The sequence below is a fragment of the Thunnus albacares genome, chromosome 19 (genome assembly GCF_914725855.1).
Source record: "Thunnus albacares chromosome 19, fThuAlb1.1, whole genome shotgun sequence".
Classification (NCBI taxonomy): domain Eukaryota; kingdom Metazoa; phylum Chordata; class Actinopteri; order Scombriformes; family Scombridae; genus Thunnus; species Thunnus albacares.
The window spans coordinates 26,158,759-26,173,202 of NC_058124.1; the positions used below are offsets into that span (position 1 = coordinate 26,158,759).

The 14,444-nt window shown below is 36.4% G+C and overlaps 3 protein-coding genes across 4 annotated transcripts in view; all 3 read left to right on the forward strand.

The window, feature by feature from the left end:
• The window catches only part of LOC122969181 (major histocompatibility complex class I-related gene protein-like), a 143,762-nt gene that overhangs the window by 79,090 nt on the left and 50,228 nt on the right, over positions 1-14,444 (forward strand). The window lies entirely within an intron of this gene.
• Positions 1-14,444, forward strand: part of LOC122970328 — a 72,423-nt gene that overhangs the window by 32,211 nt on the left and 25,768 nt on the right. The gene's annotated exons all lie outside the window — the stretch shown is intronic.
• On the forward strand, positions 3,429-8,413 carry LOC122969179 (major histocompatibility complex class I-related gene protein-like). 2 transcript variants are annotated; one of them, XM_044334740.1, is made up of 8 exons: positions 3,429-3,559; positions 5,217-5,483; positions 6,034-6,312; positions 6,420-6,722; positions 7,253-7,351; positions 7,597-7,614; positions 7,694-7,747; positions 8,111-8,413. In XM_044334740.1, the coding sequence occupies exons 1-8, from the start codon at positions 3,514-3,516 to the stop codon at positions 8,134-8,136; spliced, it is 1,092 nt and encodes a 363-aa protein (XP_044190675.1). In that variant the 5' UTR covers positions 3,429-3,513; the 3' UTR covers positions 8,137-8,413. The 2 variants fall into 2 exon arrangements, with proteins under 2 accessions (XP_044190675.1, XP_044190674.1); XM_044334739.1 differs by having other exon boundaries at positions 3,432-3,559; positions 7,241-7,351; positions 8,111-8,411.

A 14,444-nucleotide genomic window follows, 5' to 3' on the forward strand; every position in this document is an offset into this window, starting at 1 on the left:
AATTAGGACCCATGACAAACATGAACTCAATAAATATTTCCATTTATTAAAACTGCATAGGTGGAAATGAGTGCTTTTGACTGAAGACCCCAATACATTGGTATTTTTAAAACAGGTGATATGAAGTCATTAGAAACAAATTGATTGACAAAGTCATGAAAAACTGGAATGATAGAATAAAACACCTGTGAGATATGACAAGAACATCATACCTGTGTCTACCTCAAATGTTCAGATGTGTAGGCTTAAAGGTTTTGTCCAAAGTTTTGGGAAACACTCTAGTGAAGCTTGTCCATGATACCTAGAAAGCATGAGCTTACTTTTTAAAATTTTATCAGTTGTCAAAATGTGTGAGGATAAAAGAAAAGTTTACACTATTACTACAAAAAAAGGAGTACGCTGGACCTGAAGTGTAGAGTGTTGTGTTTCCCTATATCACCACTAGAGAGCAACATAACTCTGAAATGTGTAAGCTGTGAGGTCACCACAGAGAAACGGCTGCCAGAGCATTTCCACACCTCCAACATAACAAAGAGTTTCCTGATTTAAAGTTTTCAACAGTTAAAGCAAGATTCTTACAAACAGCCTGTTTCCATGAAAGATCAGACCAATACAGTTAAAGTGAAAACTAAAATTAAAATGTAAGACTAAATAACTTTCCCACTGTGTTACTGAAGATTTAAGCACTTGCAAATTATCATCAGACAAATTTTAAAAAAATCTAAAAAAATTTGCAACAGATCAGCAGTAGGAGACAGTTAAAATTTCTGGACAGGCTAACAGATCAATATTGTCTTATTTCACTAATATCAGTATTGTGTTGATGTCAGCAGAAACTGTCATTCATGTCGTCCAGAAACTTTTAATGCAGTTGTTGCATCTGTCAGCGAAAACAAACATCTCAGACAGTCTTGGACGTCACCACTTCCTCTTGAAGTCCCCACAGTCAGGTTACTGATATAAAGTGTAACTCAGCTCAGATGTCAAATGGAGATGGGAAATCATTCATATTACAAAATGTGAAACACACATAAAATGTGCTAATGGTAGGGAGAGAAAAAAAACAAACAAAAAAAAAACAAAAAACAAAAAAAACAAACAAAAAAACCCATACTTCTATGCACTCAATGCACTCTAATCATTGCCTTGTTGCACTGCCTGTTGGCATCTACGTCCTATCGGGCCCAATCTTAAGCTTTATGGCACTTACTGGTGTTGTTGTCTCCTGACTAGATCCCTGCTTGTGTTGTATCAGTCTCATATGTACGTCGCTTTGGATAAAAGCGTCTGCTAAATGAAAAATGTACATTTAAATGTAAATGTAAATGGATTTACGTAACATATTACCTAAATAAGTTTGGTAAATTGGATCAATAAAGACATTCACCACAAAAACATCAAAACTACCTAGTGTGAGATGGAGAACATGTCTGGACCAGACAACCTACACCAAACACAGACTAACTGAAGGCTTTTCAGTATAAAAACAGAGGCGACAGACATATGATTACATTACTGCAGAAAACTACAACCCCATAATTGTGACACATAAAACATAACTACATAAAAATGATCGTCATAAAAACATGTTTTTTGTGTGTGTTGGTGTTAGTTGTTAGTGATACACCAGTGTGACACACTGGATCAATATCTGCACTGATATTGATCTTATTCAATGCAATTCAACACAATTTTATAAACCTTCTGGAACAGTATAATTAAGATTTGTCTGAAAAGTGTAAAGAGTGTCAGTTTTGAACATCTCAACATGTAGTGAAGTTATGTGTAGCTACAGCCTCATGTTATCATACAGAAGAATAGAAGAATGAACCTACTCAGTGAGGTTTCCAGATGTTTAACTGAAATACAGATAGAAGTACTGGTAGTGGATCGGCACTCTGTATCAGCCAATATCCTGAGTTTAGGTATCAGAAATGGCATCAGGAGATTAAAAGTAGGATTACTCCATCAATAGTTATATAAATCACTTGCACCCAAGATCAACACACAAAGAGACAGAACCTGTACAGAGTACCTGGAGGAATGAAAAAAAAAGATTGCTATGATAAATAGTTTCAATTTATACTAAACTTGAATATGTCTCTGTATGTCTCTGTCCTCTGTTTACAAAATGTTACCAAATCATGAATATTTCACTTATTTTGTTGGTAATGTGACGGCTCCTCTGCTTTGCTTGCTGCTGCTGTGCTCTGTTTGCAGGGGCGGAAACCTGAGGGCAGGCTGATTAGCAGGATGGGACACACCTGGGCCAGATGTGCCTCATGTATATATATAAGCTGGAGAAGCTGCCAGTTGAGTCTCTCTCTTCACTCCTGCATAGTTGTTTTTCCTTTGTTCCACCCTACAACATCCGTACAGCATACACTCACCCATCCACTCCCTACATCACTGATCTTACAGACTCACCCCACCAATGTGTTACTTTGGTTTGTTTTGATTACTTTATTTTAAATAAAATTACTTTTTAAAATATGGAATACCTGTTTGACTTCCCTTTTTTGCCACAGTCCAGAGCTGTGACTAATCTTTGTGTATTTTAAGTGTGTGTACAGATAGTTTGGCTTTTTATTTGTTGAGGCTTCATGATGAATACCTGAGGTGCAACTCATAAAAAAGCAAAGATTAAAAATAAATACAAAATTTGTATATTTTGAATGTGCAGATAATTTTGTGTGTATGTGATTAACACGCAACGTTTTCTCTCTTTTATTCTCAGCACATCCATACAATGTTCTTCAAAATATTTGTTTATAAATTTATCTCATGTAAATGTTGCAGCCTGGTTGCCAGAATAAAACGTTGGCATTGTACGTTTCTGCAAACCACAGAAACGTTGAATATCTACGTTTCAACACGTGAAACACGTAGCATATTAACATTTCAACAAAACGTATCATATCAAAATATCAGCTGACTTTCCTATCAGGAGGAGTCGGAGTCGGTGGATGGATAGTAAGTTTCCTCGACCATCTCGAAACCAATACCCATTTCCCATTTCAACCGACAAAGCTGGGTGTTTTTAGTGAGACGTCACTACAATTGCATCCGTTTTTATTTTATTTTTTATTTTATTTTAAGCCGAACCATGATCTTTTCCTAACCCCAACCAAGTGGTCTTTGTGCCTAAACTTTACCAGACCTTAACCACAGCGCTGTCACACCATAAAACATCATTATTCAACGGATAGAAATGTTAATATGCTACGTTTTGTAGAAATGTTGATATGATACGTTTTGTTGAAATGTTAATATGTTAAATATTACACGTGTTGAAACGTATATATTCAACGTTTCTGTGGTTGGGTTGCACAGTATAGACTAGTGATAGTCAGTGGGCTGGAAGCTTTCACGCGTCAGGCGCAATATGATACTGGTGGCCTAGTTTGGTCCCTCCTTTCCACACAACACACGAAGACGCACAACAACATTAAAACGACTGTTTGTGTACTGCAGTGGTCACTCAACTCCCCAAAAAGTCATGCCGTGAAGACGATGGAGCTTGTTTTTCTGCTCATCTTCTTTCCTTTCACACTTTCAGGTGAGATTAATTTTAAAAAATGTAAAAGGCGTAGCAATTACACACGATTCACTTTCACTTTCATATTGGGCACCTTTGCGCAGTTTAGATCAAGCTTTACATGTACCATTTTTGATAAGTTGTCCATTATAAAGGGTTTAATCAATGGCTTTAGCAAGGGACAGGCGCGTAATCGCGGGGGGGGGGGGGGGGGGGGGGACATAACAAGACGCATATCTTCCATGGGTGCGCACACATCGTTCTGTTGAACATAAACAACCAGTCCAAAGTTTAAACACACCCTCCCATTCTGACTAGTACTGTATTTTGCTTCTTTTATTCATTTCTAGTAGCTATCACATTATCTATGATGATGTTCAGGTGTCACTGAAACTGAATAGATCCGGGATTTTGCAGAAATAACAGTTTCTGTACAGTACTGATGTTCTGGGCGTTATTAAAATCTGGCTGTGTGTCAGATTATTTCCTTTGACTTTATTAAATAGTGTCATTGATTGAAATGAACTAAAAGATAAAAGATAACACTGTAACAGATTGTTTTAAAATGTGTACTCATACTGTCAACTCAGATTAGTGATACTGTAATGCAGTGTAATATAATATAATCTAGGTATGATCAAATATGTTCTCATATAATGTAGCATCTCCCATAGTAGGACTAAATGTACAACTATTAGCTATATTGTGTTTAAGATATTTACCTCATTATTTAGAGGAAATAGCTCTATTTTTGAATTCATCAGAAACTATTTTGTAATTATGAGGTCTTTATCTTGTAATCATCACTGACCTAGGCCTGATTTAGTTTGCTTTTGTTCCCTCTTGGTTTGAGCTTTTTTGATACTGATGTCACTGAACATTATTCACCAGAGTCATCATTCTGAAAATATTTCATCAGGTTTTTAGTGTTTTGTTTTTTTTTCCACCAGACTGACTAAACACAGATCAGGTTTCTGGGCTCATATCATAGCAGCTTCCTACTGTACTAATAACTCATATTAATTATTATGATTATATACAGATTTTTAAAAAATGTGATTAATAACATTAGATAATATAATAAAATCACAAAATTTCTAAAGGTTAAGATATTTTGTCGCTATTCAAGCAAAATAAGGCACAGTAAGGAAGACAGTGATAAATAGTTGTAATTCATATGCTTTGCTCACCATATGTTGTTCCACTTTCAGGAATCTCATATCAGTGTACAGATATTTATATCAAGATTTAACATTTTGATTAGATTTACACTTGAATGTTTATGTAGTCATTACTAACCTTATATAAAATGATGATCAGTAAGGCTAATAAAGCTGTCTTAGTCATTATGGCAAATGTGCCAACAAAAAATTGCCTATTAACATATCCAGCATTCATTTGTGTTTTGAGTTGTGTTTTTGGCTGCCTGGCCAATGGAAGGTCAATATTCACCCTCCTTTTAGCTTTTGTTTAGTCTCAATCATTCCAAGTATAATATCTGGCTCTTAGGTTGGTAGATGTTCTACTTTCATCACCAGCACATCACTAATTTTGTGTGTCTGAGGTTTCATGCTGGACAAAATATTGAATGTAATTAATTGTAATTGTCATAAATATGTATAAATGCATGTTTATGAAAACTGGACTTCAAAACCCTTCAAACCTCTTTCTCTTACAGTGAAACACTCGCTGAAGTTTTTCTTCACTGTGTCCTCTGGAGTCAAAAACTTCCCAGATTTTGTGGCTGTTGGGATGGTTGATGAAGTTCCAATGGGTTACTGTGACAGCATCAGCAAGAAAATAGAAGCCAAACAGGACTGGTCACAAAAAATGTTAGATGATGATCCACAACTCTTGGAGTTGTACACTGAGGAGTGTTTGACAAGCCAACATAAATGCAAAGCTCAAATTGACATTTTGAAGCAGCAACTGAATCAAACTGTAGGTAAGTAAAAGTACTGTAAAAATGTAAAGTTGTGTTTTTTGTCAAATAGCAAACAGATATAGTTCCATTATAAACACACATGTTTACATGTTCAAACATATACACAGTTTGCTAAATGTGCATATATTCTTCCCTCATTTCCTTCCCTCTATTACCGGCCATGTAATGTGAGGGACTCTTTCAAAATGGGTTGTCAGTATTAATATTATATATAGCTTTCCTGGTAGCTATGTGCTGGATTCACTGAAAAACTGAGCAATAGGGTTCTACAATTGCATTCCGCACTTTGTGTGTGTGTGTGTGTGTGTGTGTGTGTATGTGAGTCTTCTCATGTTTGGTTTCATCTGGATGCTTAAAAAGTTCAGTTTAGGTAAGTTTTGGTTGGAAAGTTTGACCCCTTGATGTCACTTTGTGTATTTCTGTGTGTTGGTCTTGCAATGAAGAGGTGACTCTTCCACATGTTCAACCTTCTCTAAATGCGGGCTCACATAGGCTCCAGCCACCTGTAACCCTCTGTGGGATCTCACTCTGCACTCTGACTCTCTCTCAGGTGTTCACGTCTTCCAGAGGATGCATGGCTGTGAATGGAATAATGAGACTGGAGAGGTTAATGGTTTTGTTCGGTTCGGTTATGATGGAGAAGACTTCATAGCATTTGACCTGAAGACACTGACATGGATCGCTTCAAAACCACAAGCTGTCATCACCAAACACAGGCGAGACAGAGAGAGACCCAAGAATGAAAGGTGGAACTACTTCCTCACCCAGCAGTGCCCTGAGTTAGTGAAGAAATATTTGGACTATGGGAAGAGCTCTCTGCTGAGAACAGGTAGAATCACATGACTTAATGTAGTTTCATGAACACAATATTAATATCCCTCTTCTGTTTCTAACATCTATCCCTCATCCCCTGCCCCCTCCCCTTTGTCTCTCCAGACCTTCCCTCAGTGTTTCTCCTCCAGAAGACTCCCTCCTCTCCAGTCAGCTGCCACACTACAGGTTTCTACCCTCACAGAGCCATGATGTTCTGGAGGAAAGATGGAGAGGAGCTTCATGAGGACGTGGAACACGGAGAGATCCTCCCCAACCATGATGGATCCTTCCAGATGAGTGTTGACCTGAACCTTTCATCAGTCACACCTGAAGACTGGAGGAGGTACGAATGTGTGTTTCATCTCTCTGGTGCAAAGAACGACATCGTCACCAAACTGGACAAAAGAGTGATCAGAACCAACTGGGGTAAGACTGGAATACTGACTCTACTATGTTTATTTAATGTATACATGAAATTTGCCATGAACATTTAGAAGATGTTAAACCTGAGCTCTGATTTTACAATTTGAATGAGTTTGAAACAATCTTGACTTTCTGGAGCTGAAGGTTAGTTAAGCACAGGGTTAACAAACAAAACTGCTGTTCTGCTCATTCAAATAAATATTGTTTCTTACTTGTTACATTATGCACATGACCTACTAAAAATTACTTTAGTGAATGCAACAAAAAACAGTTCAAATCTAGTGGTGTGCCAGCAAACGGTTAGGAGCACAGGTCTGTCACAAATCTAACCAAATTAAACATGAAGAATAATTTCAGAAAAAAGAAAGATAACATGCAAAATGCTAGACCACATTTTTAGTTTATTTGTATTTATTTATTGCACTGTCATGGGATTACTCACAAGACAATCTACTGTTTGTATGTGAAAATAAGATTTATTAAACAATAAGAACAAAATGGAACTGTTGTTCTGGTTCCAGTTTCTCCCTCAGAGTTCCCTGCTGGTCCTGTTATTGGAGGTGTTGTAGGACTGCTGCTGCTCCTGGCAGTCTGCATCACTGGAGTCTTCATCTGGAGGAGGAGAGATAATGGTGAGGGACAAACATACTTTTACTCATCATGACGCCATTTTAACAACAAATAACAGTGTAACCTGGCTGATGTTCAGTAACTTGATCTCCAACTGAAGTTACTCTTGCCTTTCAAAATAAAAGCAGGAATCAGTGGAATTAATACAATGTTTTTATAAAACATGTATTAATGTTTTCTTTGTTTGCTCTCATAAATTCTGACATTTTACACTTTAAAATATTGTAATTTCTCATCTGTATTTCAGGATTCAGGCCTGCAAACTGTGAGTATTCTGTCAATCTCTCTCACTCTCTGTCTCTATGCAGTTTATAGTTTAAATTACTGACACTTTGTTTTTATAGCTTCAGACTCATCATTCTCTGATCCATCTTCAGTCAGAGATGCAGCTCTTCACAGTGAGTATTTCATCATGTCATCAACACTGTGTAGATACTGTATGAAAAATCTTTCTGTTGCTCCTCCTGAAACTAGCAACAGTATACTGATATAATACTTTCATAAATATACTGAAAGTCTGTCTTTGTTAAAAAGACTGATTTGGCAGAATTTCTCAGTCAAGTTTATATTTTGGACTAAAATCAAACATACATATAATATGACCACTAATAAGTCCAGATTCCTTTCTATTTGTAACTGTGAATTCATAGATCAGATTTATGAGTTTCAGGTCATCAGTGGATGCAGTGAAGAATAATATCTGTGAAGATTATCTGAGAGCTGATAGAAGCATTGATGTTGATGTGAATCCTCCACTGCAGGAGTAACAACATCTGGAGAGAACTGATGCTGCTGTCCAGCTGTTTCCTCAAACCTTTGGTGGAGATGAATCACTGCAGCAGCTACCAGACACCAAAGAGCCACAACGTTACTCCAGTGGGGCATCTTTTGTCTTCAGATATCAATTTCATGTCAGTTAGTCATGTGATGTACTGTCTTTGATGATGATTAGCATTAAGTCAACTTATGGGAGACATGATGATACTCAGCACTTTAACCTCTGCTTCTAACACTGGAGTCAAACCTAAAACTTTAAATGTTCAACTACTCATGCTTTCACTAACAATTAGTTGGACGGTTGCATTTCAGAAACACTAATTAAGATTCTGCACTCGATGACAGTTGAAAAAACATGATTTTTGTTCCTCTGTTTGTTTAATTGTGGGTAGAGCGGGTCGTCCACTAATTGGAAAATCGGTGGTTCAATTCCCGGCTCCTCCAGTCCACATGTTGATGTGTCCTTGGGCGTGATACTTAACCCCAAATTGCTCCTGATGGCTGGGCCATCAGTGTGGGAATGTGTATGAATGATTCGATTTCCTCTGATGTGCAGGTTGGGACCTTGCATAGTAGCCCCTGTACCATTCAGCGTATGAATGTGTGTGAATGTCATTCGTAGTGTAAAAGTGCTTTGAGTGGTCAGAAGACTAGAAAGGTGCTATACAAGTACAGTCCATTTACCATTCCCATGGTTTAAACACTGTATACCAACTTCTCCCACTTTAACCAAAGTATAAATATCTGTGACTTCTGTCTCAGTCTTAAGACACACATCACTCCTCCACTCCAAGTAACAGCTGTTACTCTTTTTACACATAAATTTATAAATGTTTCCACAGTTTCACACAACATAAATACATTTTTGAATATTTAAATACTGAAACTTGCATATTAAAGCACGAACACTTTTTAGAGATTATATTTGTATCTTATACATTTGTCATCTTCACATGTCCTGTATTTGTTGTGTGGCTGATCAATGTTGATGTCATTGTAAGGTTTTTGTTAATGCTCAGATTATTGGTGTTGGAGGATTAATTAAGGTTCCTCTGACACCTAATTAATCTGACAGATGTACTTTATTGCAAAAATGGCTAAATTGATTTTATATATATGAACTTTTACATATAAATGAACATCTGTTACTTTCCAGCCTTTGCCAACAAGTTCACACAATGCTGACTGAGCATTGTCACCGCCAAATAAATCTTTCTGTATTTCACAGTCAACAGAGGTTTTAAATCTCATGTCAGGCGCAACATTCCCACTCTGGCCGTTTTAATCGTTTGGCTCTTCCAGAGGTTGTGATGCTCGAAACAATTTATTCACTGTTTTACAACTGCAACAGTAGGTTATGGCCAGTGGTGTACTGGCGTACTGGGACAGTGGACCATTAAAACATATCCGTTTTTACCGGCCCTCTCTGTGTGCCTGTCATCCAGGTTTCACATGAGAGCGTGCTGCATACCTGTGTCAGGCAGTCACAGCCAAGTGCCTCCCTTTACTCTCACTGCCAGAAGAGGGAGTCCGAAGTCCCGCACTCAAGTTTTAATGATTCATTATAAATTGTTAATCAGTCATCTTTTCGCTGGCGAAATGTAAAACATGATTGTTAGGGGGGGGTCACAGCTCTCAGATGTGTCACATACAGAAGGTGACATAAGGTCAAATGTAAATTAGAATTTTTTTTTTTTATTTGTTTATGTTTTTTTACTTGGTGAACTTAATTTTATCTAAAGGGTTTGCTACATTTTCTTGTGTCATTTTTGTTCAATTTGTTCGGTTATTATTAAATAAAAGTCTCCTGAAAACCTGCTTAAGCTTCATCCTACCAACATATTAAACATACAAGGACTACCGACTGGTAGAATAAACTGCTGTAAGAAACAACCATCATAGCAAAATGTTTACTTATTTACATATGTAAGTAAAAAAATCTGAAAAAAAAAAAACAGATTATTATTATTTTTGGAAAGTTACAGTTGATATTGCATACTGTGTAAAAAGAAATTAGGAAATCTGTGTCTGCTGCATCTGCGTGATACTTTAAATTAGGACCCATGACAAACATGAGCTCAATAAATGTTTCCATTTATTAAAACTGCATAGGTGGAAATGAGTGCTTTTGACTGAAGACCCCAATACATTGGTATTTTTAAAACAGAAACAGAAAATGATATGAAGTCATTAGATTGAAAAGATTAGATTCAAATTGATTGATAAAGTCATGAAAAACTGGAATAATAGAATAAAAGAGATATGACTGCATTTTGCCACAGTCCAGAGCTGTGACTAATCTTTGTGTGAAATTGAATTTGTTGTGCCCACAGCACTGATATTTTTGAAGAACTTAATGTTTAATGTATATTGTATAACAGATTGTAAAATGTAAAAAAAAGTATTTTGTATAATTTGAATGTCAGATAATTGTGTGTACGTGATTTGCATGTGACTTTTTTCTCTTTTATTCTCATCACATCCATATAATGTTCCTCAAAATATTTGTATATACATTTATCTCATGTAAATGTTTATAATAACTGCATGAATTTAAAGATGAGGTACTTCTCTGTTTAGTTTCTATAAACAAGTAGATGTTGAAAAGAAAAGCTCAAAATCATTTCTTATGTTGACTTACATAACTGACTGTCAGACATATTTGTCGTCATTACATTTCTTTGTAATAAAGTTGTTTTTTTAAATAAAATCCTTGTCATTTCAAGCATATGTTTGTCAACTGTTGTTACAGTAAGATGAACATTCTCATAGACTAAATGAACGTGGCTCCAATGTAAAGATGTTGAACTATGAATGCAGGGAAAAAGTCTATTGTGCAGATGATATAATTATAATTACTCATGGTCAGTAGTCTAAAGCATTGAATTTAGAATATTTTAAACTTCATTCATTAAAACCTTGGAGGAAGGATGACATCTGAACAAACTTTCTAATTCCTATTTTTTATTTCTCTGTAATATAATCTTATATAAGTACTAATATTTCTGTTAATTTTGGCCTGTCAGCAATTCAGAGAGATCTGGTGACCTATGACATAGAAATCTAATGTATGAGGAAGTAGGAGAGAGTAACTTAAAAAAGGGAAGTTGAGAGACTGAGATACAACAATGCAAATGCAGTAGAGTGAAACCTTTCAACAGAAATTAGTCCTCAGGTTGAAAATCTAAATGGATCTAAGTGGTTGTTTGTGCATCTGTGTCACATCATGATCACTGCATCTTGACCATGTCTACTGTATTGCAGGTATTAGCTGTGTAGCTTTCACAGCATAAAAGGAGAAACTCACTGAGGTAGAAAAACCCAGACCTGATAACCTCCAGCCCCACAGATTGTGAAGATAATATTAAAGATAGTAACTGGACACATTATTAGCTCTTCAGGTGAGGAGATTCTGTGTGTTACATGACACACATATTGAATTCTTAAGCCCTTTTTCACATGTAAGGAGTCATTCGTGGGTTTTTGAATATAATTCCTTCTCAGTAAAGCACTTTGAAACTGCCTCATTGTATAAATTGTGCCATATACAATCTAGTCTTACCTTGCTTTGCCTACTGGTCTTTTAAAGAGCATTTTCTTTCACCTGAGTTGTTACACTTTCTTAATTTTGTCACTTTAATTGCTGATTTTTAGGATCAATTTTATTCTCGACTTTAAACAGCTGCTCACGTCATTACATGCTATCTAAGCGTCTGGTAAACACACACACACACACGCACACATTTCCTGCATTTCTATTGGTCATTTCACTTGCACCGTATGCACTGTTGACAGTCTTTCCTCCGTCGTGAAGTATTTTTTTAACATCTGCATCAAAGCAAGATGAAGGGGATCGTGTTGTTGCTTCTCTTTTGCCATCTTGCATCTCCAGGTAACGGAATAATCTTTTTTATCAGTTGTGTAATTTCTGTTTCAGCATTCATGCTTATATTCGGTAACACTTTTTAATACAGTTTAACTTCGTGTAACTTCCTATGGTAAGTTCCGGTCACTAATTTCCCAAAGCTTACGGTGTAACTTCCTCACATGAATCCGAACATATATGTGGTATTTAAATGTAAATACAGCGGAAGAAAACAAGACAATGAGGAGAGAGGGAGTAATAACTGGGCATTTAGAGTGTAACTTTACCGCATAATTAACAGGTGTTGTGGAATTTTCCTTCTTCCCCGCAGAATCTGACTCCTCTTCGCGTGCACGCGCACACACTTCACGCAACAAGCTACTCGCGATCTCCGCCTCTGTTTAAATAAGTTTATTGGAAACAGTCGTATTATCTTTACTGCAGGATTAATGAATAATGAAAGAACAGTAAATCTGGAGGGAGGTGGTTTTATGAGGGAGTTCGTTTCACTTAGTTTCGTTACGCAAGTTTCACTATCGAAATCCAGGTCTCCTCTTATGTTACATTAAACAATTTATTCAAAAGAAATTCTTTGCTCACATATTTGGACCTATTTGTCACTAGTGGCAACGGGGAGAGACTGAGGAGGGAGTCATATTTTATAGTGTTAATTTTTACATCAACCAAAATCTGACTCCCCTCTTATATTAAAAATGCAAGATGTGACACACACCAAATTCTCTCAATTGACTTATCTGGACCTCTACTACTTAGCCTTTAGTATTAAGTCATTTGTAACTATTGGCAACAGGGGAGAGGTTGAGGGGGGCAAAATTTTGTCGTTCCCTTTTTTGGTGTGCGTCACATTTTGCATTCTGAACATAATATATATATATATATATATATATGTATATGTGTGTGTGTGTGTGTGTGTGTGTGTGTGTGTGTGCAGTACACAGTGCTGGAGATGACATATTGGAAACTGTCTATACATTTGATGAACTATGTGTCGTTTAGGCTTCACTTCCTGTTGCTCATAGGCAATACTACATAAGTGAAACAATAAAGCAATACATCAACCATAGGGGAACTGACATGGATATACATTTTCATAAATATTGGACATTTCATGTAGGAGATAACTATCACTTCTTGTATCCACTAAGTGGTGCTAGAGAACACCCACTAATTATATGTGATGTTGCTCTATAGCATGTGTAGACCACACCATGTAAATTTCATGTAAATTGGATGATGTTTGTCACATTACGCTGACTTCCTGTTGTCAGTATGTGGTGCTATGACTATGACTCCATATTGACATGTGTTCAGTATAATATCATATGGTAGGAACTGCCAGTCTGTGCATCATGTCCAGAGTCTCTTGAGATTTGTCTGCCAGTCACAGGTGCTGCTGTAGCAACCAAAGTTGAACGGAATAGGCAGAATATACCGACTTCAGGATCTCCACACTCAGCCTGCAGTTACTGGCCTTTACAACTGTTTACCACTGTGAAACTAAAGGCCATGCAAGGCAATAATCCACAAAATAATCAAACAAATAACAACACTGACAGGTCAAATGTATTCTGCATATAATAAAATAATAATAAAAGTAAGCATTTTTGAAAAATATTTATATCACTCAATGTTTTTGAAGTTAATATAAAAGATAAATTACCAAGTCCAGCAAAACAGCAAAACAAAACAAAGCTCAAGGGGCCCCATCCAGGGGTTAAAGACAGACAACAGTGCAACAACATGACAGAATAAAGGGGTACAGGAAAATGGAAAATGCATACTGTAATCGACTTTATGTTATTAAGTCTGATTTTTATGTTTTCTGCCTTACAGAATGCAGTAATACATGTTTTACACTAGTAAAAAAAAACCAAACAAAACAAAAAAATTAAATTCATGATCAAAAAAAGGCAAAAACAACCAATAATCCCAGACCTGCTATTGAGAACTAGCCTTTAATATGTTCTCTGCTCTTTGGCCTATTAGTCTTTAAACTGAAATATAACTTTTCTTTTGTGCAGAATGCTGAAAATAAGATCTGAGGTTCACATAAACTTAAAACAATTCACATTCACATTACACATTTTAATGTAAGACTTAAATGCATCCATTAATATCTAAATAGCCTCATACATTTTGAAGCTGTAAAATGTTCCGTGTCTATCAACTGTGGTTCACATATGCTGACAATATGTTTTAATTTGTGGCGATAATTATGTAGATAATTAGTATATATGGGCGTAAGGCCACAATTTTGACTTTGGCGCCCTCATGGTAGTATCACAGAGGACACTCTGGCCGGCAGTAAGACATGCCACAGTGTCCAAAAATAGCTACTATAGACCTTGTGGTGTAATTGTTTTGTGAAATATCATGTCCAGACTACTGAATTGAAAACCAGTCAAACAGGACATATTAACAAATTTGTCTAA